General features: G+C 42.6%; 1 protein-coding gene across 5 annotated transcripts in view; it reads left to right on the top strand.

The window, feature by feature from the left end:
• Positions 1–24868, top strand: part of HELZ2 (helicase with zinc finger 2) — a 34701-nt gene extending 9833 nt beyond the window's left edge. For all 5 annotated transcript variants that reach the window (XM_066587372.1, XM_066587374.1, XM_066587371.1 and 2 more), the window contains exons 7-20: positions 763–1540; positions 3391–3466; positions 3765–7158; positions 9832–9917; positions 10017–10148; positions 12604–12759; positions 12831–12972; positions 13051–13167; positions 14751–14943; positions 15047–15181; positions 15362–15577; positions 16512–16665; positions 16746–16913; positions 24357–24868. In XM_066587372.1, the coding sequence (XP_066443469.1) occupies positions 763–1540; positions 3391–3466; positions 3765–7158; positions 9832–9917; positions 10017–10148; positions 12604–12759; positions 12831–12972; positions 13051–13167; positions 14751–14943; positions 15047–15181; positions 15362–15577; positions 16512–16665; positions 16746–16913; positions 24357–24475 (5866 nt within the window). In that variant the 3' untranslated portion in view covers positions 24476–24868. The remainder of the gene's footprint in view (positions 1–762; positions 1541–3390; positions 3467–3764; positions 7159–9831; positions 9918–10016; positions 10149–12603; positions 12760–12830; positions 12973–13050; positions 13168–14750; positions 14944–15046; positions 15182–15361; positions 15578–16511; positions 16666–16745; positions 16914–24356) is intronic.
• Positions 24869–25190: the final 322 nt, after the last annotated feature.

Here is a 25190-nt window from a genome sequence, read left to right as displayed (position 1 = left end):
ACTCCTCGCAGTACCCGACGCTCACTATGCATCAGTGGTCTCATAGATTTCACACTGCGCCGATTAACTAGCACTGCTCACGAAGGCAGTGCTGGCCAATCAGAGTAGGGGGATGTCTAAGACTACTGCTGGGCCACCAGTACTTAGTGTGCATCCGGTAGTCAGAGAGCCAGTGCGGGAATCTTGGAGACTGAAGAAGGGCCGAGGAATCGGTGAACCCGGGGATAATGGCACAAAGGAAGAGTGTCTGGATTGGAGGGTCGGGACTTCCAAATTGGGGCTGGAGGGTTGTTTTAAAGTGATGTTCTTTAAAGGGGTTGTCCCGCGATAGCAAGTGGGGTTAAGCACTTCTGTAGGGCCATATTAATGCACTTTGTAATATACATCGTGCATTAAATATGAGCCATACAGAAGTTATTCACTTACCTGCTCCGTTGCTGGCGTCCCCGTCGCCATGGTGCCGTCTAATTTCAGCGTCTAATCGCCCGATTAGACGCGCTTGCGCAGATGGGTCTTTTCCCTTCGGCTCGGCTGCAGCGGCGCTCTGGCTCCGCCCCCTTGTACGTGTCATCGCGTAGCTCCGCCCCATCACATGTGCCGATTCCAGCCTCCTGATCGGGGTAGATACTTCCATTGACTTCTTCTTCTGGGTCCTAGTGCTTAAAGGGGGAGTTCACTTTTGGAAAGGAAATGTTTCTGCTAAGTTAACTGAAGCTGACTAGGCCCGCGCATTCATATACTCTCTTTTGCTTTTCTCCGTAGTGCCGCTGACCTGTATATTCAGGAACACTTTCATCCATATGTTGAGACCGGCCACCCAGAAGCAACACCCCTCAGAGTGAAAACTTGGTATAGTCCAACAAACAGGACACACCCCACCACACTTCAGTACTGCCCTCTCAACTCTGATAACTCGGCCTTTGTTATCCCCCCGCGGGCCTTACTCGATAAATATAGCATTGTCGTAACCACGGCAGTAACATCCCAGTATCTGGCCGTGCCGCGGGGTTACTTCAGCCATATCCTACTGGATGAGGCAGCACAAATGTTGGAGAGTGAGGCATTGATCCCACTGGCACTGGCAAACCATCACACACGTATAGTCGTGGCTGGAGACCACATGCAGGAGACTCCACGGTTCTTTAACAGCAGAGCTGATGAGGAGTACACCCTACTCACCCGCCTCTTCTCCCATTACCAAAGCAAAGACTGTCCCGCGGCCCAAAGTGGGCGTATAATCTTCCACCAAAACTACCGCTCCGTCCCCGACATCATCTCCTTCGTATCACAATGTTTCTACGTCGCACGCAGCAACGCTATTGAGGCTTGTGCAGAAAAACCAATGCCACCTCCACGTGGGAGCCACGCGCTGGGACTCTTCCATTGTCACGGCTCTTGTTCTCCTCTAGGAAATTCATGGGTGAATGAATCAGAAATGTTGCAAGTCATAGAGGTTGTCAAAGATATTCTCCAACGGTGGCCGGAACAGTGGGGGAAGGTGGACAGAAGTAAAATATGTGTGGTGTCTCATGGAAGTCAGGTAAGGTGCACAGTTATAGTTCTATTCTTGTACATAGGAGCAGTATTATAGTAGCTATATCCTTGTACATAGGGGGCAGTATTATAGTAGTTATATTCTTGTACATAGGGGGCAGTATTATAGTAGTTATATCCTTGTACATAGGGGGCAGTATTATAGTAGTTATATTCTTGTACATAGGGGGCAGTATTATAGTAGTTATATTCTTGTACATAGGGAGCAGTATTATAGTAGTTATATTCTTGTACATAGGGGGCAGTATTATAGTAGTTATATTCTTGTACATAGGGAGCAGTATTATAGTAGTTATATACTACTACATAGGGGGCAGTATTATAGTAGTTATATCCTTGTACATAGGAGGCAGTATTATAGTAGTTATATTCTTGTACATAGAGGACAGTATTATAGTAGTTATATTCTTGTACATAGGAGGCAGTATTATAGTAGTTATATTCTTGTACATAGGGAGCAGTATTATAGTAAATATATTCTTGTACATAGGAGGCAGTATTATAGTAGTTATATTCTTGTACATGGGGGCAGTATTATAGTAGTTATATTCTTGTACATAGGAGGCAGTATTATAGTAGTTATATTCTTGTACATAGGAGCAGTATTATAGTAGTTATATTCTTGTAATAGGGGGCAGTATGATAGTAGTTATATTCTTGAACATAGGAGGCAGTATTATAGTAAATATATTCTTGTAATAGGGGGCAGTATTATAGTAGTTATATTCTTGTACATAGGAGGCAGTATTATAGTAGTTATATTCTTGTACATAGGGGGCAGTATTATAGTAGTCATATTGTTGTACATAGGGGGAGTATTATAGTAGTTATATTCTTATACATAGGGGGCAGTATTATAGTAGTTATATTCTTGTACATGGGGGGCAGTATTATAGTAGTTATATTCTTGTACATAGGGGCAGTATTATAGTAGTTATATTCTTGTACATAGGGGGCAATATTATAGCAGTTATATTCTTGTACATAGGGGCAGTATTATAGTAGTTATATTCTTGTACATAGGGGGCAGTATTATAGTAGTTATATTCTTGTACATAGGGGCAGTATTATAGTAGTTATATTCTTGTACATAGGGGGCAGTATTATAGTAGTTATATTCTTGTACATAGGGGCAGTATTATAGTAGTTATATTCTTGTACATAGGAGGCAGTATAATAGTAGTTATATTCTTGTACATAGGGGGCAGTATTATAGTAGTTATATACTTATACATGGGGAGCAGTATTATAGTAGTTATATTCTTGTACATGGGGGGCAGTATTATAGTAGTTATATTCTTGTACATGAGGGGCAGTATTATAGTAGTTATATTATTGTACATAGGGGGCAGTATTATAGTAGTTATATTCTTGTACATGAGGAGCAGTATTATAGTAGTTATATTCTTGTACATAGGGGGCAGTATTATAGTAGATATATTCTTGTACATAGGGGGCAGTATTATAGTAGTTATATACTTATACATGGGGAGCAGTATTATAGTAGTTATATTCTTGTACATGGGGGGCAGTATTATAGTAGTTATATTCTTGTACATGAGGGGCAGTATTATAGTAGTTATATTCTTGTACATAGGGGGCAGTATTATAGTAGATATATTCTTGTACATAGGGGGCAGTATTATAGTAGTTATATTATTGTACATAGGGGGCGGTATTATAGTAGTTATATTCTTGTACATAGGAGACCGTATTATAGTATTTATATTCTTGCACATAGCAGCAATATTTTAGTAGATATATTCTGGTACGCATAGAGCAGTATTGCACGTAGAAGTTTCTTCTCTGTTTCTTATACTTTCTTTTACTTTTTAGGTGAAGCTGATTCGTCAAGAGTTGCGCAAAATAAGGCTGTCTAATGTCACCGTAACAAACTATGACAACATCATTGGTTCGTCCTCCCTAAAATCAAAAAATTCAAGTTATTCAATCCCTATTAGGCTCACCATTCTCTACTATAGCCTTTGTTAAAGCTTAGAAACAATTTTATTGGAAGCCATATAAGCACTTGGGGTGAACATGTAAACTCCATATTCAGATTTGAATCCAGAGCCCCAGTAGCACTCTGTCATACGACTGCCCAATTGCCCAACCTCTGGCTTCTGAGATTTATCACTCATGTTATATTATCATTTATTATTATATTCTCCTTTCAAGTTACTCATCATGTTTGTAATTTTCCTTGGCAGGCTGCGAGTACTTTGTCATCATTCTCAGCACTGTTCGGTCCGTGGACAGCCTGCCTGTTCATCCTCCATCCTTGTCCACCTTCAGCTTAGACTTCTTCTGCGATCCTCGAGTCCTGAACACCATCCTGACACGCGCTCGTGCCCAGGTCATAGTAGTTGGAGATGTGGTGGCATTGTGTTCTTTCGGTGGATGCAGCCGTATTTGGAGGAACTATTTGCGGGAGTGTGTGAAGGCGGGCAGCGCCGTGCCAACTGACCTTAACGTGGAAGAGATAAAACAGGTCGTCTGTGAACTGCAAGCCTGGAAGCAACAGCAGGGAGAAGGTGATGCCGAAGAAGACAGTGAGTCTTGGGCATCTGACTTAGACATCAACGCTGAAGACGCCATTCTTCAAGAATTACTAGATAGCAAAAAGGAGACCGTCGTGACAGTGACAGAGGAAGGATTGCTGCAAGTTGAGCCAAAATCCAGTACTTCACAATCTAGAGAGAGATATACTGACTTTGATACACATATCCTGGAGAAGTACCTCAAGTTGCAACCCAATACCTACAAAAAGTGCCAACTGATCAAGGAATACTTTGACCGTGGCTACGCCATCACCCTCGAAGAGCGTCCGCCCCGTCGCATTCCCGTGAATGGACGCGTCAACTGTGGTCTGGGATTTTCTGGGGACAAAGTTGTTGTCCAGCTGTTATCACAAACCAATCACGTCACAGGAAAAGTGGTTGGCGTCTTAGAGGCCGGAGAAGAGAATCGACGCTTCATATGTTTTATGGACCCTAGGGATCGTTGTATTATGACTCCTATCAGCCGCTCAGTCACCAAGATATTTTGTCCATCTTTTAAAGATAGACCAGACTGTATCCCAATCCGTAAATTTAAAGGAAGACGGATCATTACAGAACGTGTGGTGAAGCTATCTGAAGAAAGAAGGCGGGACCAATTGTTCCTGGTGGAGGTGGTCTGTTGGCGAGATGGCTTTTACTTCCCCATGGGCATCATCAATCGCATTATACCCCCTGTGCTAAGTGTCGAAGAAGGAATGAGCATCTTAAACTTGGAGCATGGTATTGAGGATAGCAGTGAATACCCTAAGGAGGTCATGAATGAAATTAAAAAAATCTCTACCCCCACCATAGACAAAGGCAGAAAGGATTTCAGAGGCATTCTTACCTTCACTGTGGATCCCGCAAATGCCCAAGACTTGGATGATGCCATCTCTGTACAAGACTTAGGCGACTGCTATGAGATTGGTGTCCATATCACCGACCTGACTGCTGTGATTCCCCAAGGAGGTGCCTTAGACAATGAAGCCAGAAGACGTGGAGTCACCTTCTACTCCCCCATCCATGATGCGGTCCACATGCTGCCACCAAAGTTGTCTTCGGATCTGTGCAGCCTGAAGCCTAATAAGGACCGGTTGACTATATCCCTCTTTGTAACAGTGAGGAAAGACACTGACAAAATGGTAGATGGATATTTTTGTCACACTGTTATCCGTTCTAAGCGCCAGTTATCCTACGAAGAGGCCAATTCCATTCTGGAAGTTGGGAGCGGAGAACCTCCAACTTTCGGCACAGTAGAAGGGTGTTTATATATCATCTGGCATTTCTCAAATGTCCATCGAAAATCCCGCCTGGAGAACGCTTGCAATTACAAACAGCCAGATGAAGATTGTCTGCCAGGATCTCGTACAGCTCAACGCATGATCGAGGAATTGATGATCATGTACAACAGCTGGGTGGCGGACTACCTAACCAGCAACGATAAATTCACCAATCTGACACCAGTACGATGCCAGAATGGGCCAAGCTTTCCCAAGATTGAAGAACTGAGGACAAAGTTTCAGCATCTTTTACCCTTTTCTGCCTATTTGTCTCATCATCTGCTGGACGTTCCCGAATTACCAAGCCCCTCATCTGAGCATAAAGTCAACATGTTGACTTCAGTGTGGAAGCAGTTGCAAGATGCAGCAGAAAAGCATGACCATGCCAGGATCACCGACCTACTAGCCACAGAAGACTTGCACCCCGAGCTTTGTTACGCCGTTCGAGAATTTAGAAGCCAACTTGGCCGTTCATTCACCAACACCTCAGGCTCACCAAATGCCAACGGGCATTACTCCCTTCAGCTTTATGCCTATACATGGGCTTCATCTCCTCTTCGACGTTACATAGACATTGTGGTGCAGAGGTTGATCCAAAGTGATCTGAAAAGTTTGTCAACGTCATTCATTTCCCCGGAGCACATGGATTTCATCTGTCTCAATTTTGACCTACGGGTAAAAAAGGAGTCAGCCTATGAGAAGACAGCACATGCACTCAAGTTGGCAGTGTCCCTCCACAAGGAAGTGCAGCAAAAGCTGGCAGTGATCATTAGTGCCGATGCTAGCAATAAAAGTATTAAGGTTGCTTTCCCACTCAACGGAGACTCCTTGTCCAGTCCAATGTCACTGGATTATAGCGCTATGCAGCCAGACAATCAGCCAACACCTATTGAAAATGGCACCAGTTTGTCTTGGAAACGCCGGGTCTATTCCTACAGGACCAACCGGGAAAAAACGGGACTCAGATACAAAATACGAAAAGACATAATTTCCTTTAATTCCAAAGCTTGGCATGAAGCAGTCAAAGCAATAAGCCAGGAGAATCCAAAGCAGGCAATGGAGGCCTTACGTGACGGTATTGAAGACGTTGACCCCATGAGTTTTGTAGACCAAAGTCCCTGTGGACATTACATGGAATTAACCCTCGATCTGCACCCCGGGGACTGTCTTCCTGTCCAGCTGTGCAGCGTACTTGAGCGCGGCTTGCCTATCCCTAGTCCTCAGCTTTTCTCCCCAGCACCAGGAATAGAGATTTGCTTGGAACATACATCCAGACCCGTTGACTGCTTCTCCAGTTTGGCCAAGCGACTTCCTCTTAAACGATACCGAAACATTCCAGAATATCAGTCAGTGTGGTTGCCCCTTTGTAATATGGAAGCGGCAGACTCAGCTGTGGGTGAAGGTGGCTCAATACTCTTAAGAGATGTTCCTGTGAAGTGGAAGACAGAAGCTGGGCGCAAAGAAGCGAAGGGGTTGGAAGGATCCTTCAAACTGTCTTCTGAGATCATTAAAGAGTGTGACCTCGACATGGACTTCCGCAACTGCTACCTTTGCATTCGGATGGAAGATCTGAAGAGATGCAGCGTCACAGACCCCTCAGAATATGACAGCTATACTTGGGTGGTACATGGCCTGACTAAAGGCAGCAATGAGGTGTCCAAGGAGAGCGGTGGCATAGTGGCCTTCTACATACACCAGGCTACCATGAAGGAAGTTCCTAAAGAAGTCTTCAAAGGTCAAGCCGCATTTAGTGTTGAAATCATACCGAACTTGCTGCCAAACGTGTAAGAAAAATGTATATTGTTAGCAATTTTCTACTATATATATATATATATATGTCTCGGGACGCAATTAGCCAATTAGTGCTCTTGCTAAATCTTTCACTAAACTTTCCCATACCTCTGAATGCACACCTGCCAACATTCAAAAAATGAAAAGTGGGACAATACAGCCGGCTCCATTGAAAGAAATGGGCTGTCGGCAAGCGCTGTAGTAATTTTCGGGGAAGGGCTTCAAATATAAGCCCTTCCCTAAAAACCATCCAAAAAAAGTGTAAAAAATACATACTCACCTTTTTGCAGCCGCCGGGGATCAGCCACGTCCAGCTGGCTCTTCTCCTGAACTGCTTTCTGTAGTATTCAGCAGGCGGGGATTTAAAATCCCCGCCTGCTGAATTGGCTGCCTCTGATTGGTCCCAGCCCTTAGCCAATCAGAGGCAGCACTCACTCACCCATTCATGAATTCATCTAGTGTTATGAAAATCTGCACTGTAGTTCATACGATGTGAATTTTTCTGTAAGTGGATTCTCAAATTTGCGTAGCAGAAAAAAAAAATTGACATGTCATTGCGCGGCTTCCATATCAAAACCAAGTCAGGCGTCCATGCGAGAATTTGTTCGACTGACTGAAGCTAAATCTATGTGGGGATCCGAATGGAAATTTGATGTGGATCTGACACTTTGAAGGTGGTGTGAACAAACCCTCACAGTACTGATGTAGCCATACAGTAAAATTCCCCCGTAGTGCCCTCAGTGATGCGCCCACACAGTAAATCCCCCTTAGTGCCCCCACCCAGAAAAAGTTCTCCTAGTGATGTCTTCTTAGTGCCCCACACCACAACAACGATGCCCCTTTAGTGCTCCCAGTGATGCTCCCAAAGTACAGAATCCCCCTTAGTTCCACCCCACATAAAAAGTGCCCCCTACTGATGCCCTCTGAGTTTCTTCAACAACGAAGTGCAAGCTCACCTTATTCCCCTTACCACTTTACGTCTCCACCTGTCTTGGTTCATGCTGTGATCTAATAGCATATCTCTCACAGCTGACAAATTGCTACAATTGTAGTCTAGACAATCTTCTGTGACTTCAGACTGATACATTTTCCCTGCACTGATACATTGTAACGAACTAACAGGACATAAGAGAGATTTGTGCTGCTGGTTTGTGGACTTCACAGAGTATTTCCATTCATCAAAAGCAAGCAGAGATCTTGAAACAATTAAAAATGGGAAAACAAAGTAGATTGTAAAGTTGCAGAATATTTTTGCTCCAAGATTAACCCTTTCCTTTCCACTGTCTGACGTCTTCCAACATAATAACTGAAACCTTTACAGCGCCGATGTCGGAAGAGATCAGACAGGGTGTACTCACGGTATTCTGCTAGATGCTCGTCTGCCCGCGTCGCATGATGTAATTACTGGCTTTCGCCAGCAGATGGCACCATTGCACAACAGTAGAAACAACACGACCCCTAAGAAATCCTCAATACAAAAATGAATTGGAAAGGGTTAAAGGGGTATTCCATCGGAGACTATCATGGTACATCCAGAAGAGCTGAGGAGAAACACTCAACTGTTTCTGAAAAGGGAGGTCTCACATGAATGGATTTTAATTGCAGAATCCGTGATTGCCATCCACGCAGAAGATCCGCGGTATTAAAAGGCATGCATTTTCAGTTTTTTGCGGGAACGAATTGCGTATTCTGCGAGCAGAAGAAAAATTGCAGCATTCTCTATTGTAGTGCGGATTCCCCATTGAAGTCAATGGATGCGAGTGTTCCATCTCTCACACGTATGAGCGGTAGAAACGCTCACAACTTCGAAGCAAAAGCTGGAATGCCGGCTGAAGGGGAGAGAAGAGAGATTATATTTCTGCGCGGACGATACGCTGTGCAAAGCTTACATCCGTGCCGAAAATGCTCGCATCTGCGATCATTCGCAATTACTTTCCGCAAATGATTGCAGGTCTTCCGCTGTATGCGGAATTCGACCCGTTCGTGTGAGCCCGACCTAAGTCTCAACCACTCTCGGCCATGGCTTTCAGCCGGGTCAAGGACCTGCTTTTCTAATTAGAATCAGCCCCTTCTAATGAGCGCGGATCGATAAACAGCTCGTCCGTCGGTGCGCCTTACAGCTGCTACAGGGACAAATGATGTTACTATGATCGTTTGTTCCCACAGTTGGCAGCACAGCTTCGTGCTGCCAACCAGCGATCATTAGTATGTTGGCATGAAAGATACAATCACCCAATGATCTAGGATTTGCTCATTCATTGGCTAATTGCTGGCCTGTTCGATAAGTTGAGGATCGGGCAAACAATCGTTCGTGCCGATCATCGGCTTATACACATGGGCTTCATATATACAGAATGAATACATTTTAGGAATGTGGGCTACAAAGTTCTGGTGTGGAAGTTGGAGGGCACCAAAATATCTGTAAAGTGCCTCACTGGATTTAAAGACCCCCTTAAGGACATGCAAAGCCCCTCTGTTAGGCTGGGAGTCAGCAGCAACTTATCACATGCGATGACTTGTACTGTAGAAGACCCCACAGTAATACATTGGGCCCTAACCTTAGCTACATCCGAAGCTGCATCAAATCACTTATCTGGGTGGTTGGGACTCGGTACGTGTATATATGTAGTATATTCTTATATGTAATGTGTCATTAATCCCATCAGGCGGAAAGAAGATGCCGTTAATAAACTGAAAGGCGCCTCAGATCTGGCGAAATGTATAGCCCAGGGGAAGCAGGTTCCTGATAAAGGTGCGTAATCCGAGGAGGACGGGCGCTCAGGGCAGCCATGAATGTCACGCAGCGGACGCCTCTGGTGCGGATACCAATATCTTGCCTTCTGTATCACAGATTTGAACATAAATTTCAAGGCGCAAAGATCCTTCACCGTCCGCGAGCTCTCCACCGGCCTAAATGACAGTCAGACACGAGCCATAAGCAAAGCCCTGACGCAGCCCTTCACTCTCATACAAGGACCCCCGGGTAGGTGTATCTAATCCTGTCATGTGTGATACTGCCTGCTGAGCTGTGTATCTAATCCTGTCATGTGTGATACTGCCTGCTGAGCCGCTGTATCTAATCTTATCATGTGTGATACTGCCTGCTGAGCCATGTATCTAATCCCATTATGTGTGATACTGTCTGCTGAGCTGTGTATCTAATCCTATCATGTGTGAACTGGCTGCTGAGCTGTGTATCTAATCCTATCCTGTGTGATACTGTCTGCTGAGCTGTGTATCTAATCCTATCCTATGTGATACTGTCTGCTGAGCTGTGTATCTAATCCTATCCTGTGTGATACTGTCTGCTGAGCTGTGTATCTAATCCTATCATGTGTGATACTGTCTGATGGGCTGTGTATCTAAACCTATCATGTGTGATACTGTCTGCTGAGCCGTGTATCTAATCCTATCCTGTGTGATACTGTCTGCTGAGCTGTATATCTAATCCTATCATGTGTGATACTGTCTGCTGAGCCGTGTATCTAAACCTATCATGTGTGAACTGTCTGCTGAGCTGTGTATCTAATCCTATCATGTGTGATACTGTCTGCTGAGCTGTATATCTAATCCTATCATGTGTGATACTGTCTGCTGAGCCGTGTATCTAATCCTATCCTGTGTGATACTGTCTGCTGAGCTGTATATCTAATCCTATCATGTGTGATACTGTCTGCTGAGCCGTGTATCTAATCCTATCATGTGTGAACTGGCTGCTGAGCTGTGTATCTAATCCTATCCTCTGATACTGTCTGCTGAGCCATGTATCTAATCCTACCCTGTGTGATACTGTCTGCTGAGCTGTGTATCTAATCCTATCATGTGTGATACTGTCTGCTGAGCCGTGTATCTAATCCTATCCTGTGTGATACTGTCTGCTGAGCTGTGTATCTAATCCTATCATGTGTGATACTGTCTGATGGGCTGTGTATCTAATCCTATCCTGTGTGATACTGTCTGCTGAGCAGTGTATCTAATCCTATCATGTGTGATACTGTCTGCTGAGCCGTGTATCTAATCCTATCCTGTGTGATACTGTCTGCTGAGCTGTGTATCTAATCCTATCATGTGTGATACTGTCTGCTGAGCTGTATATCTAATCCTATCATGTGTGATACTCTCTGCTGAGCTGTATATCTAATCCTATCATGTGTGAACTGTCTGCTGAGCTGTGTATCTAATCCTATCATGTGTGATACTCTCTGCTGAGCTGTATATCTAATCCTATCATGTGTGAACTGTCTGCTGAGCTGTGTATCTAATCCTATCCTCTGTGATACTGTCTGCTGAGCTGCTGTATCTAATCCTATCATGTGTAATACTGGCTGCTGAGCTGTGTATCTAATCCTATTATGTGTGATACAGTCTGCTGAGCCGTGTATCTAATCCTATCCTCTGTGATACTGCCTGCTGAGCTGCTGTATCTAATCCTATCATGTGTGATACTGTCTGCTGAGCCGTGTATCTAATCCTATCATGTGTGATACTGCCTGCTGAGCCGTGTATCTAATCCTATCATGTGTGATACTGCCTGCTGAGCTGCTGTATCTAATCCTATCCTGTGTGATACTGTCTGCTGAGCTGTACATCTAATCCTATCCTGTGTGATACTGTCTGCTGAGCTGTGTATCTAATCCTATCCTGTGTGATACTGTCTGCTGAGCTGTGTATCTAATCCTATCGTGTCATAATGTCTGCTGAGCCGTGTATCTAATCCTATCCTGTGTGATACTGTCTGCTGAGCTGTGTATCTAATTATATCATGTGTGATACTCTCTGCTGAGCTGTATATCTCAGTCTATCATATGTGATACAGTGTACAAAGACAGCGTATCTCAGCTTATCATGTGTGATACTTTCAGTAGAACCGTGAATCTAATCCTATCTTGTGCTTCTATCTGCTCAGCCCGTTGTATCTAATCCTGTCGTGTGTGATACTATCTGGTGAGCTAATGTCACTAAACCAATCATGTGTGATACGGACTGCTGAGCTACGGTATCCAAAACAATTATGTATGATACGGTCAGCTGTTGCAGTGTATCTAAGCCTATCATGTGTTATACTGTCTGTTGAGGTGTGTATCTAATCCTACCCTGTGTGATATTGTCGGTTGAGCTATGCATCTGATCCCATTCTGGGTGATACAGTCTTCTGCACTGTGTATCTAATCTCATCCTGTGTGATACAGTCTTCTGTGCTGTGTATCTAATCCCATTCTGAGTGATACAGTCTTCTGCGCTGTGTATCTAATCCCATTCTGAGTGATACAGTCTTCTGCACTGTGTATCTAATCTCATCCTGTGTGATACAGTCTTCTGCGCTGTGTATCTAATCCCATTCTGAGTGATAGCGTCTTCTGCGCTGTGTATCTAATCTCATCCTGTGTGATACTGCTGCGCTAGATACAGGTATCCTGAGGGCTCTTCTCTCCCGCCAGGTACTGGGAAGACCGTAGTCGGCGCTCACCTGGTTTACTGGTTTAATGAAGTGAATCAAAGTCTTGAGTCCGTGCCAACAAAGGAAGAGGAAGGCAGCGGCAGGCGGGTGCTCATGTATTGTGGCCCCTCAAATAAGTCTGTGGACGTCGTAGCAGGTAAGGAGTAGATAGGAAGAAACAAGCGAAGTCTGGTTCCTCATGTTGACCTTATTGTACATTTCTTCCAGAAAAGCTCCTCCCCCTTCGCAACAAGCTCCGCCTATTGCGAGTATATAGTGAACAAATGGAATTGTCTGAATTTCCTTATCCCGGGAGCAACCGTAGAGTATCCGGATACCTCAGGGAGGGTAAACCACTGGACAGTCTCAGGTAACTCTCCGTCATTATGTAGGTGGATGGTGGGAGGAGTAGTTCAGTATAGTACTGAGCGCATGTTGTCTCTCATAGATCTATCACCTTGCATCACGTGATCCGGCAGCCCACCAACAAGTATTCCACGGAAATACGATTAATGGATGCTCGGATTCAGCGAGGGGAGGAGTTATCCATAGAAGAAGTGGCCACGTAAGGAGGAGAGGGGCCAACTTTGTCACTTGAGTCTTCTCCCCTCCCTCCAGTACTCACCTTTCCTTATGCCTTCCCATCTACCTATCTCACCTGTATGCGACTCCTCCCCTTGTACACACCTGTCACTTTAACTCCTACTCTCTACATTCACCTGTTGTGTCCTCCCTCTACTCACTGTTTAATATCTTCTCTCCTCCAAGGACACCTGTTCTTCCTCCCGTCAATTCTCAGTCCATGTAGCCCCTGCCTCATAGTCACCACTACTCAACTGTGTAACTCCTCCCCTATGCACTCACCTGTCTAATATCTCCCCTATGTACTTACTTACCTGTATAGCTCCTCACCTCTACACTCACCTGGCTGCAACTCCTTCCCTTTACTAACCTGCCTGTAGCTCCTCCCCTTTGCACTCAGCTGTGTGCAACTCCTCCCATCTATTCGTCTGTTTAAGTAACTCCTTCCCTCTTTACTTACTTATCTGTGTAACTTTTCCCCTCTACTCACCTGTGTGTATTATTCCTTCTCTCTCTTCTCACCCATCTGTGTAACTCCTCCTCTCTTTACTGACCTATGTGGGTAAACCCATACCTTCTGTACTTACCTGTGCATCCATTAACTCCTCCCCTCTCTACTTACATGTGTCTGACTCCTCCCCTCTGTTATTACCTTTTGGTGCAACCTCTTTTTCATTTACTTGTCAATGACTTCTCCCCTCTGTTCTCACCTGTTCTTGACTCCTCCCCTCTGTTTGCACCTGTTCGTGACTCGTCCTCCCTATTATCATCTGTGCCTGACTCCTCCCCCTATTATTATCTGTTCCTGACCCCTCCCCTATTATCATCTGTTCCTGACTCCTCCCTCTATTATCTCTTCCTGACTCCTCCCCCTATAATCGCCTCATCCTGGCTCCTCCCCCTATAATCGCCTCTTCCTGACTCCTCCCTCTATTACCTCTTCCTGACCCCTCCCCCTATTATCACCTCTTTCTGACCCCTCCCCATATTATCACCTCTTCCTGACTCCTCCCCTATTACCGCTTTCTGACCCCTCCCCCTATTATCACCTCTTCCTGACTCCTCCCCCTATCAGCTCTTCCTGACCCCTCCCCCTATTATCACCTCTTCCTTGACTCCTGCCCCTATTATCACCTCTTTCTGACCCCTCCCCCTATTATTACCTCTTTCTGACCCCTCCCCCTATTATCACCTCTTCCTGACTCCTCCCCTATTACCTCTTTCTGACCCCTCCCCCTATTATCACCTCTTCCTGACCCCTCCCCCTATCAGCTCTTCCTGACCCCTCCCCCTATTATCACCTCTTCCTGACCCCTCCCCCTATTATCACCTCTTCCTGACCCCTCCCCCTATTATCACCTCTTCCTGACCCCTCCCCCTATTATTACCTCTTTCTGACCCCTCCCCCTATTATCACCTCTTCCTGACTCCTCCCCCTATCAGCTCTTCCTGACCCCTCCCCCTATTATTACCTCTTTCTGACCCCTCCCCCTATTATCACCTCTTCCTGACTCCTCCCCCTATTATCACCTCTTCCTGATTCATCACCTGTGTTTTTTAAATTAGCTACAAACAGCTGCTGTCCGATGCTCGAAAATTGGAGCTGAACCGCCATGACATCATTCTGTGCACCTGTGTGACCTCATCCGGCAAAGTCCTGACAGATCTGCCGGTGTCGCAGGTTATTATAGATGAGAGCGGGATGTGCACTGAGCCGGAGACGCTGGTGCCCATCGTCAGCCACAAGAAAGCGCAATCGGTAAGTGAATGTACGGACACCATAGGATCTGCGCCAGCCGCTGCCCATCACAGCCCATGTACTGCACCGCGGACACTACATATTGACGTTCTCTATATTACAGGTCGTTCTGATTGGTGATCACCGTCAACTGCGTCCTGTGGTCAAGAATGATTTATGCCGCACTCTGAAAATGGATCATTCACTGTTTGAGAGATACCAGGAGAGGGCGCTGTTGCTGAACATACAGTACCGCATGGTAAGTGGATTTTCCGTGCAGCACCAACCACATACCGCTACAGGCCTGGCATTGAACTGCTCCCACTGCGCCATTCAATTGGCAGTAGTGTACAGAATGGTGCCTGTATTGCAATTAGCGGATTATCGGGCATGCAGTGACCTGAGCCTCATCTCTCCTCTGTTCTCTCTCCGTCTCTAGCACGCCGATATCTGTGAATTTCCATCCAAGGAGTTCTACGATGGTCGCTTGCTCACCTCCTCCTCGCTCAGGCTGCAGCCCAGTCTTTTCTCTTACCAAGGCCGTGGCTGCACCCTGCTGTTTGGGCAGGTGGATGGACAGGAGCAGGGCCTGACCGTGACCAGTGAGGAGGGGAATATCAACTCAAAAGCCAACATTAAAGAGGCCAAGAAGGCGGTATGTATATAAGACCTCCATCCCTTCACCTCACCCCTAAACTGACCCTCCTGGCACGTCCCTGGTACCTGATGGTAGGGTAATGTGTGGCGCAGACCCCGTGAAGCCACAGACCCCAGTTGTCAACAAGGCACTATGCAGGCCGGTGGTGAGTCCCATGCTGGTGTGGGGTGCTGTCATGGCATGGGTTGGGTCCACTGGTCTGCCTAAACACATCATTGACCGATACCCACTACGTTTGACTGCTTGGTGACCATTTTCAGTCCTTCATGCACTTCATTCCCCCCCCAATGATGGGATATTCCAGCAGGATAATACGCCATGCTATCGGGCCCAAGTTGTCCAGAAGTGGTTAAAGAGCATTCTGGAGAGTTCCCATTGGTGCGGCCTGCATGTTCACCCAACATGAGCCCAATCAAGCATTTATGGGACGTTTTAGAGATGACTATTCACACCTGAGATCCTGCACCTACAAATACCACGGTGCTATGGGTTGCTAACCAGATGGCCCAATATCCCTCCAGAAGTCCTCTGTCCACTTGTGGAATTGATGCTATGTTGAGTTGTTGCACTTTGCCAGGCTAGAGGGGGTCCTACACTATATTTGTTCCTGTCCCATGACTTTTGGCATGGCAGTGTTTATCCTTATAAAGGTCAAAACGCCTTTCAAACAGACACAGAGTTAAGTGATTGAATTTTTCTGCCTGCAGCCACCACTAGGTGCAGTTACGGAACTTTCTCCATACACACTGATAAATCTGTATGCATGGAGCTCCCCCTGGTGACGACTGCAGGAAGTCAGAATTTTATCATGTAGCTCTCTAGCTGTGTGAAGCAATACAGAGATTTGGAGCTTGGTATCAGAATCAAAATGCCCATTGAGGGTGGTAACCTCTGCGTCACCCACAGTAATGGATGTCATAAACATTCTCAGGTGCTTTTGGCAAAACTTCTGGTCAGTCGGTCCATTGAAGCCCGAGATATCGCTATCCTAACCGCCTACAATGCCCAGGTGGCAGTGATCACCAGGAGACTAAAAGACGAGGGACTGAAGGATGTTACCGTCTGCACGATCATGAAGAGCCAAGGTTGGCATTAGCTCATTATGTGGGGGTTTTACTGGTGATGGTTTATAGCACTGCTATACATTACTGTTCTCCATCTGCAGGAAGTGAATGGCGATATGTTATCTTCTCCACCGTACGTTCCACTTCTCCTGAGGAGCTTGATTCCCGACCGACCTACGCTTGGCTGCGACAACATCTCGGTTTTCTTTCAGACCCAAATCAGATTAATGTTGCACTTACAAGAGCCAAGGAGGGCCTGTGTATTCTAGGTAAGAAAAAATGGTAGATTTGGTAAACTAGGTGAGAAATGAGGAGAGAAAGTTGAAGTTGTGCAGCAGCCATAATCTGATCATACAGTATACAAACCAGAAACTACATCTGATCACTCAGTCTACAATGTACAAGCTACATCTGATCACTCAGTAAACAATGTACAAGCTGCATCTGATCACTCAGTATACAATGTACAAGATACATCTGATCACCCTATACAATTTACAAGCTACATCTGATCACTCAGTATACAATGTACAAGCTACATCTGATCACTCAGTCTACAATGTACAAGCTACATCTGATCACTCAGTATACAATGTACAAGCTACATCTGATCACTCAGTATATAATGTAAAAGCTACATCTGATCACTCAGTACACAATGCAGAAACTATATCTGATCACACAGTATACAATGTACAAGCTACATCTGATCACTCAGTATACAATGTACAAGCTACATCTGATCACTCAGTATACAATGTGCAAGCTACATCTGATCACTCAGTATACAATGTACAAGCTACATCTGATCACTCAGTATACAATGTACAAGCTACATCTGATCACTCAGTATACAATGTACAAGCTACATCTGATCACTCAGTATACAATGTACAAGCTACATCTGATCACTCAGTATACAATGTACAAGCTACATCTGATCACTCAGTATACAATGTACAAGCTACATCTGATCACTCAGTATACAATGTACAAGCTACATCTGATCACTCAGTATACAATGTACAAGCTACATCTGATCACTCAGTATATAATGTACAAGCTACATCTGATCACTCAGTCTACAATGTACAAGCTACATCTGATCACTCAGTATACAATGTACAAGCTACATCTGATCACACAGTATACAATGTACAAGCTACATCTGATCACTCAGTCTACAATGTACAAGCTACATCTGATCACTCAGTATACAATGTACAAGCTACATCTGATCACTCAGTATACAATGTACAAGCTACATCTGATCACTCAGTATACAATGTACAAGCTACATCTGATCACTCAGTATATAATGTAAAAGCTACATCTGATCACTCAGTATATAATGTAAAAGCTACATCTGATCAGTCAGTATATAATGTAAAAGCTACATCTGATCAGTCAGTATATAATGTAAAAGCTACATCTGATCAGTCAGTATATAATGTAAAAGCTACATCTGATCACTTAGTATATAATGTAAAAGCTACATCTGATCAGTCAGTATATAATGCAAAAGCTACATCTGATCACTCAGTATACAATGTACAAGCTACATCTGATCACTCAGTATATAATGTACAAGCTACATCTGATCACTCAGTATACAATGTACAAGCTACATCTGATCACTCAGTATACAATGTAATCAGATGATCACTCAGTATATAATGTAAAAGCTACATCTGATCACTCAGTATACAATGTACAAGCTACATCTGATCACTCAGTATACAATGTACAAGCTACATCTGATCACTCAGTATACAATGTACAAGCTACATCTGATCACTCAGTATACAATGTACAAGCTACATCTGATCACTCAGTATACAATGTACAAGCTACATCTGATCACTCAGTATACAATGTACAAGCTACATCTGATCACTCAGTATACAATGTACAAGCTACATCTGATCACTCAGTATACAATGTACAAGCTACATCTGATCACTCAGTATACAATGTACAAGCTACATCTGATCACTCAGTATATAATGTAAAAGCTACATCTGATCACTCAGTATATAATGTAAAAGCTACATCTGATCACTCAGTATATAATGTAAAAGCTACATCTGATCAGTCAGTATATAATGTAAAAGCTACATCTGATCAGTCAGTATATAATGTAAAAGCTACATCTGATCACTTAGTATATAATGTAAAAGCTACATCTGATCACTCAGTCTACAATGTACAAGCTACATCTGATCAGTCAGTATATAATGCAAAAGCTACATCTGATCACTCAGTATACAATGTACAAGCTACATCTGATCACTCAGTATATAATGTACAAGCTACATCTGATCACTCAGTATATAATGTAATCAGATGATCACTCAGTATATAATGTAAAAGCTACATCTGATCACTCAGTATACAATGTACAAGCTACATCTGATCACTCAGTATACAATGTACAAGCTACATCTGATCACTCAGTATACAATGTACAAGCTACATCTGATCACTCAGTATACAATGTACAAGCTACATCTGATCACTCAGTATACAATGTACAAGCTACATCTGATCACTCAGTATACAATGTACAAGCTACATCTGATCACTCAGTCTACAATGTACAAGCTACATCTGATCACTCAGTCTACAATGTACAAGCTACATCTGATCACACAGTATACAATGTACAAGCTAGATCTGATCACACAGTATACAATGTACAAGCTACATCTGATCACTCAGTCTACAATGTACAAGCTAGATCTGATCACTCAGTATACAATGTACAAGCTACATCTGATCACACAGTATACAATGTACAAGCTACATCTGATCACACAGTATACAATGTACAAGCTACATCTGATCACTCAGTATACAAGCTACATCTAATCACTCAGTATACAATGTACAAGCTACATCTGATCACTCAGTATACAATGTACAAGCTACATCTGATTACACAGTCTACAATGTACAAGCTACATCTGATCACTCAGTATACAATGTACAAGCTACATCTGATCACTCAGTATACAATGTACAAGCTACATCTGATCACTCAGTATACAATGTACAAGCTACATCTGATCACTCAGTATAGAATGTACAAGCTGCATCTGATCACTCAGTATACAATGTACAAGCTACATCTGATCACTCAGTATACAATGTACAAGCTACATCTGATCACACAGTATACAATGTACAAGCTACATCTGATCACTCAGTATACAATGTACAAGCTACATCTGATCACTCAGTATATAATGTAAAAGCTACATCTGATCAGTCAGTATATAATGTAAAAGCTACATCTGATCAGTCAGTATACAATGTACAAGCTACATCTGATCACTTAGTATATAATGTACAAGCTACATCTGATCACTCAGTCTACAATGTACAAGATACATCTGATCACTCAGTCTACAATGTACAAGCTACATCTGATCACTCAGTATACAATGTACAAGCTACATCTGATCACTCAGTCTACAATGTACTAGCTACATCTGATCACTCAGTATATAATGTACAAGCTACATCTGATCACTCAGTATACAATGTACAAGCTACATCTGATCACTCAGTATACAATGTAATCAGATGATCACTCAGTATATAATGTAAAACCTACATCTGATCACTCAGTATACAATGTACAAGCTACATCTGATCACTCAGTATACAATGTACAAGCTACATCTGATCACTCAGTATACAATGTACAAGCTACATCTGATCACTCAGTATACAATGTACAAGCTACATCTGATCACTCAGTCTACAATGTACAAGATACATCTGATCACTCAGTCTACAATGTACAAGCTACATCTGATCACTCAGTATATAATGTACAAGCTACATCTGATCACTCAGTATACAATGTACAAGCTACATCTGATCACTCAGTATACAATGTAATCAGATGATCACTCAGTATATAATGTAAAAGCTACATCTGATCACTCAGTATACAATGTACAAGCTACATCTGATCACTCAGTATACAATGTACAAGCTACATCTGATCACTCAGTATACAATGTACAAGCTACATCTGATCACTCAGTATACAATGTACAAGCTACATCTGATCACTCAGTATACAATGTACAAGCTACATCTGATCACACAGTATACAATGTACAAGCTACATCTGATCACTCAGTATAGAATGTACAAGCTGCATCTGATCACTCAGTATACAATGTACAAGCTACATCTGATCACTCAGTATACAATGTACAAGCTACATCTGATCACACAGTATACAATGTACAAGCTACATCTGATCACTCAGTATACAATGTACAAGCTACATCTGATCACTCAGTATATAATGTAAAAGCTACATCTGATCAGTCAGTATATAATGTAAAAGCTACATCTGATCAGTCAGTATACAATGTACAAGCTACATCTGATCACTCAGTCTACAATGTACAAGCTACATCTGATCACTCAGTCTACAATGTACAAGCTACATCTGATCACACAGTATACAATGTACAAGCTAGATCTGATCACACAGTATACAATGTACAAGCTACATCTGATCACTCAGTATATAATGTAAAAGCTACATCTGATCAGTCAGTATATAATGTAAAAGCTACATCTGATCAGTCAGTATATAATGTAAAAGCTACATCTGATCAGTCAGTATATAATGTAAAAGCTACATCTGATCAGTCAGTATATAATGTAAAAGCTACATCTGATCAGTCAGTATATAATGCAAAAGCTACATCTGATCACTCAGTATACAATGTACAAGCTACATCTGATCACTCAGTATATAATGTACAAGCTACATCTGATCACTCAGTATACAATGTACAAGCTACATCTGATCACTCAGTATATAATGTACAAGCTACATCTGATCACTCAGTATACAATGTACAAGCTACATCTGATCACTCAGTATACAATGTACAAGCTACATCTGATCACTCAGTATATAATGTACAAGCTACATCTGATCACTCAGTATACAATGTACAAGCTACATCTGATCACTCAGTATATAATGTACAAGCTACATCTGATCACTCAGTATATAATGTACAAGCTACATCTGATCACTCAGTATACAATGTACAAGCTACATCTGGTCACTCAGTATACAATGTACAAGCTACATCTGATCACTCAGTATATAATGTACAAGCTACATCTGATCACTCAGTCTACAATGTACAAGCTACGTCTGATCACTCAGTATACAATGTACAAGCTACATCTGATCACTCAGTATACAATGTAATCAGATGATCACTCAGTATATAATGTAAAAGCTACATCTGATCACTCAGTATACAATGTACAAGCTACATCTGATCACTCAGTATACAATGTACAAGCTACATCTGATCACTCAGTATACAATGTACAAGCTACATCTGATCACTCAGTATACAATGTACAAGCTACATCTGATCACTCAGTATACAATGTACAAGCTACATCTGATCACTCAGTATACAATGTACAAGCTACATCTGATCACTCAGTATACAATGTACAAGCTACATCTGATCACTCAGTATACAATGTACAAGCTACATCTGATCACTCAGTATACAATGTACAAGCTACATCTGATCACTCAGTATATAATGTAAAAGCTACATCTGATCACTCAGTATATAATGTAAAAGCTACATCTGATCAGTCAGTATATAATGTAAAAGCTACATCTGATCAGTCAGTATATAATGTAAAAGCTACATCTGATCAGTCAGTATATAATGTAAAAGCTACATCTGATCACTTAGTATATAATGTAAAAGCTACATCTGATCACTCAGTCTACAATGTACAAGCTACATCTGATCACTCAGTATATAATGTACAAGCTACATCTGATCACTCAGTATACAATGTACAAGCTACATCTGATCACTCAGTATACAATGTACAAGCTACATCTGATCACTCAGTATATAATGTAATCAGATGATCACTCAGTATATAATGTAAAAGCTACATCTGATCACTCAGTATACAATGTACAAGCTACATCTGATCACTCAGTATACAATGTACAAGCTACATCTGATCACTCAGTATACAATGTACAAGCTACATCTGATCACTCAGTATACAATGTACAAGCTACATCTGATCACTCAGTATACAATGTACAAGCTACATCTGATCACTCAGTATACAATGTACAAGCTACATCTGATCACTCAGTATACAATGTACAAGCTACATCTGATCACTCAGTCTACAATGTACAAGCTACATCTGATCACTCAGTCTACAATGTACAAGCTACATCTGATCACACAGTATACAATGTACAAGCTAGATCTGATCACACAGTATACAATGTACAAGCTACATCTGATCACTCAGTCTACAATGTACAAGCTAGATCTGATCACTCAGTATACAATGTACAAGCTACATCTGATCACTCAGTATACAATGTACAAGCTACATCTGATCACTCAGTATATAATGTAATCAGATGATCACTCAGTATATAATGTAAAAGCTACATCTGATCACTCAGTATACAATGTACAAGCTACATCTGATCACTCAGTATACAATGTACAGGCTACATCTGATCACTCAGTATACAATGTACAAGCTACATCTGATCACTCAGTATACAATGTACAAGCTACATCTGATCACTCAGTATACAATGTACAAGCTACATCTGATCACTCAGTATACAATGTACAAGCTACATCTGATCACTCAGTATACAATGTACAAGCTACATCTGATCACTCAGTATACAATGTACAAGCTACATCTGATCACTCAGTATACAATGTACAAGCTACATCTGATCACTCAGTCTACAATGTACAAGCTACATCTGATCACTCAGTATACAATGTACAAGCTACATCTGATCACTCAGTATACAATGTACAAGCTACATCTGATCACTCAGTATATAATGTACAAGCTACATCTGATCACTCAGTCTACAATGTACAAGCTACATCTGATCACTCAGTATACAATGTACAAGCTACATCTGATCACTCAGTATACAATGTACTAGCTACATCTGATCACTCAGTATATAATGTACAAGCTACATCTGATCACTCAGTCTACAATGTACAAGCTACATCTGATCACTCAGTATACAATGTACAAGCTACATCTGATCACTCAGTATACAATGTACAAGCTACATCTGGTCACTCAGTATACAATGTACAAGCTACATCTGATCACACAGTATACAATGTACAAGCTACATCTGATCACTCAGTCTACAATGTACAAGCTACATCTGATCACTCAGTATATATATAATGTACAAGCTACATCTGATCACTCAGTATACAATGTACAAGCTGCATCTGATCACTCAGTCTACAATGTACAAGCTACATCTGATCACTCAGTAAACAAAGTACTAATTACATCTGATCACTCAGTATACAATGTACAAGCTACATCTGATCACTCAGTATACAATGTACAAGCTACATCTGATCACTCAGTATACAATGTACAAGCTACATCTGATCACTCAGTAAACAAAGTACTAATTACATCTGATCACTCAGTATACAATGTACAAGCTACATCTGATCACTCAGTATACAATGTACAAGCTACATCTGATCACTCAGTAAACAAAGTACTAATTACATCTGATCACTCAGTTCACAATACAGAAGTTATCTCTAATCCTTCCCTGCCTGGCAATGACTACTGCATTACTTTATTCTCAGGTAACCCCTTCCTTCTAAGGTGTTGTCCTATGTGGGAGCGACTCCTGCAGCACTACATGCACAACAGAGTGTTTGCAGATTCTGCGCAGATCAGTGTCCTGGCGCCACGACGTCAATGAGAGTCCAGCAAATGGTTCTAAATGCCATCACCAGCCGAGCCAAACTATTCCTACAGCTCAGGAAGAAGATTCCATTCCAAGGAAGGATGGATTAGACGTCTTAAGATTGTACTCAGGAACAGTGGCACATTCCGTAGTAGCTGGGGGACAGATTAATTCTTGCACTTTCACCAAATTTTTTTCATGGACCATTCCTTGTCATGGGGACAATGTGGGGTGGAGTAACTCTAGGGGGCAGTGATAACTTTATACAATTTTATACGTGGATCTCAGACATGTGCAATAAGATTCGGAGAGATTCATGCTGCCATTTTTTTTAATCATAAATTTTAAGAAAATGTTTGTATTTCACCTCAATTGGTGGATTGTAAATTAAATGTCTATTTATAGTAATATCTGTTGTTGTCATGTAATGCGACCTTCTATCAGCAATAAACATTATATGACACCTTTATTAGCCCCCCCATCTAATAGCGCCTTCAGAACTGCAGCAATTTGTCGCGGTGTGGATTCCACTAGGTGATGAAACCGTCCTGCAGGAATATCGGCCCCTGCAGACAGGAAGTTTCCTGTAGGTGCTGCAGATTAGATGGCGGTCTGACATGTTCTGACCAGCTGACAGGAAGGGCGCCAGCGATTCATGCTGCTTGTGCCAAATTATAATCTCCCATCAGCACGGGGCAACAGAAACCTGGATGCATCGGACCAGGAGATG

Source organism: Eleutherodactylus coqui, chromosome 13 (assembly GCF_035609145.1).
Source record: "Eleutherodactylus coqui strain aEleCoq1 chromosome 13, aEleCoq1.hap1, whole genome shotgun sequence".
In the NCBI taxonomy this organism is placed as follows: domain Eukaryota; kingdom Metazoa; phylum Chordata; class Amphibia; order Anura; family Eleutherodactylidae; genus Eleutherodactylus; species Eleutherodactylus coqui.
This window is presented reverse-complemented; position numbering and strand designations above follow the sequence as displayed.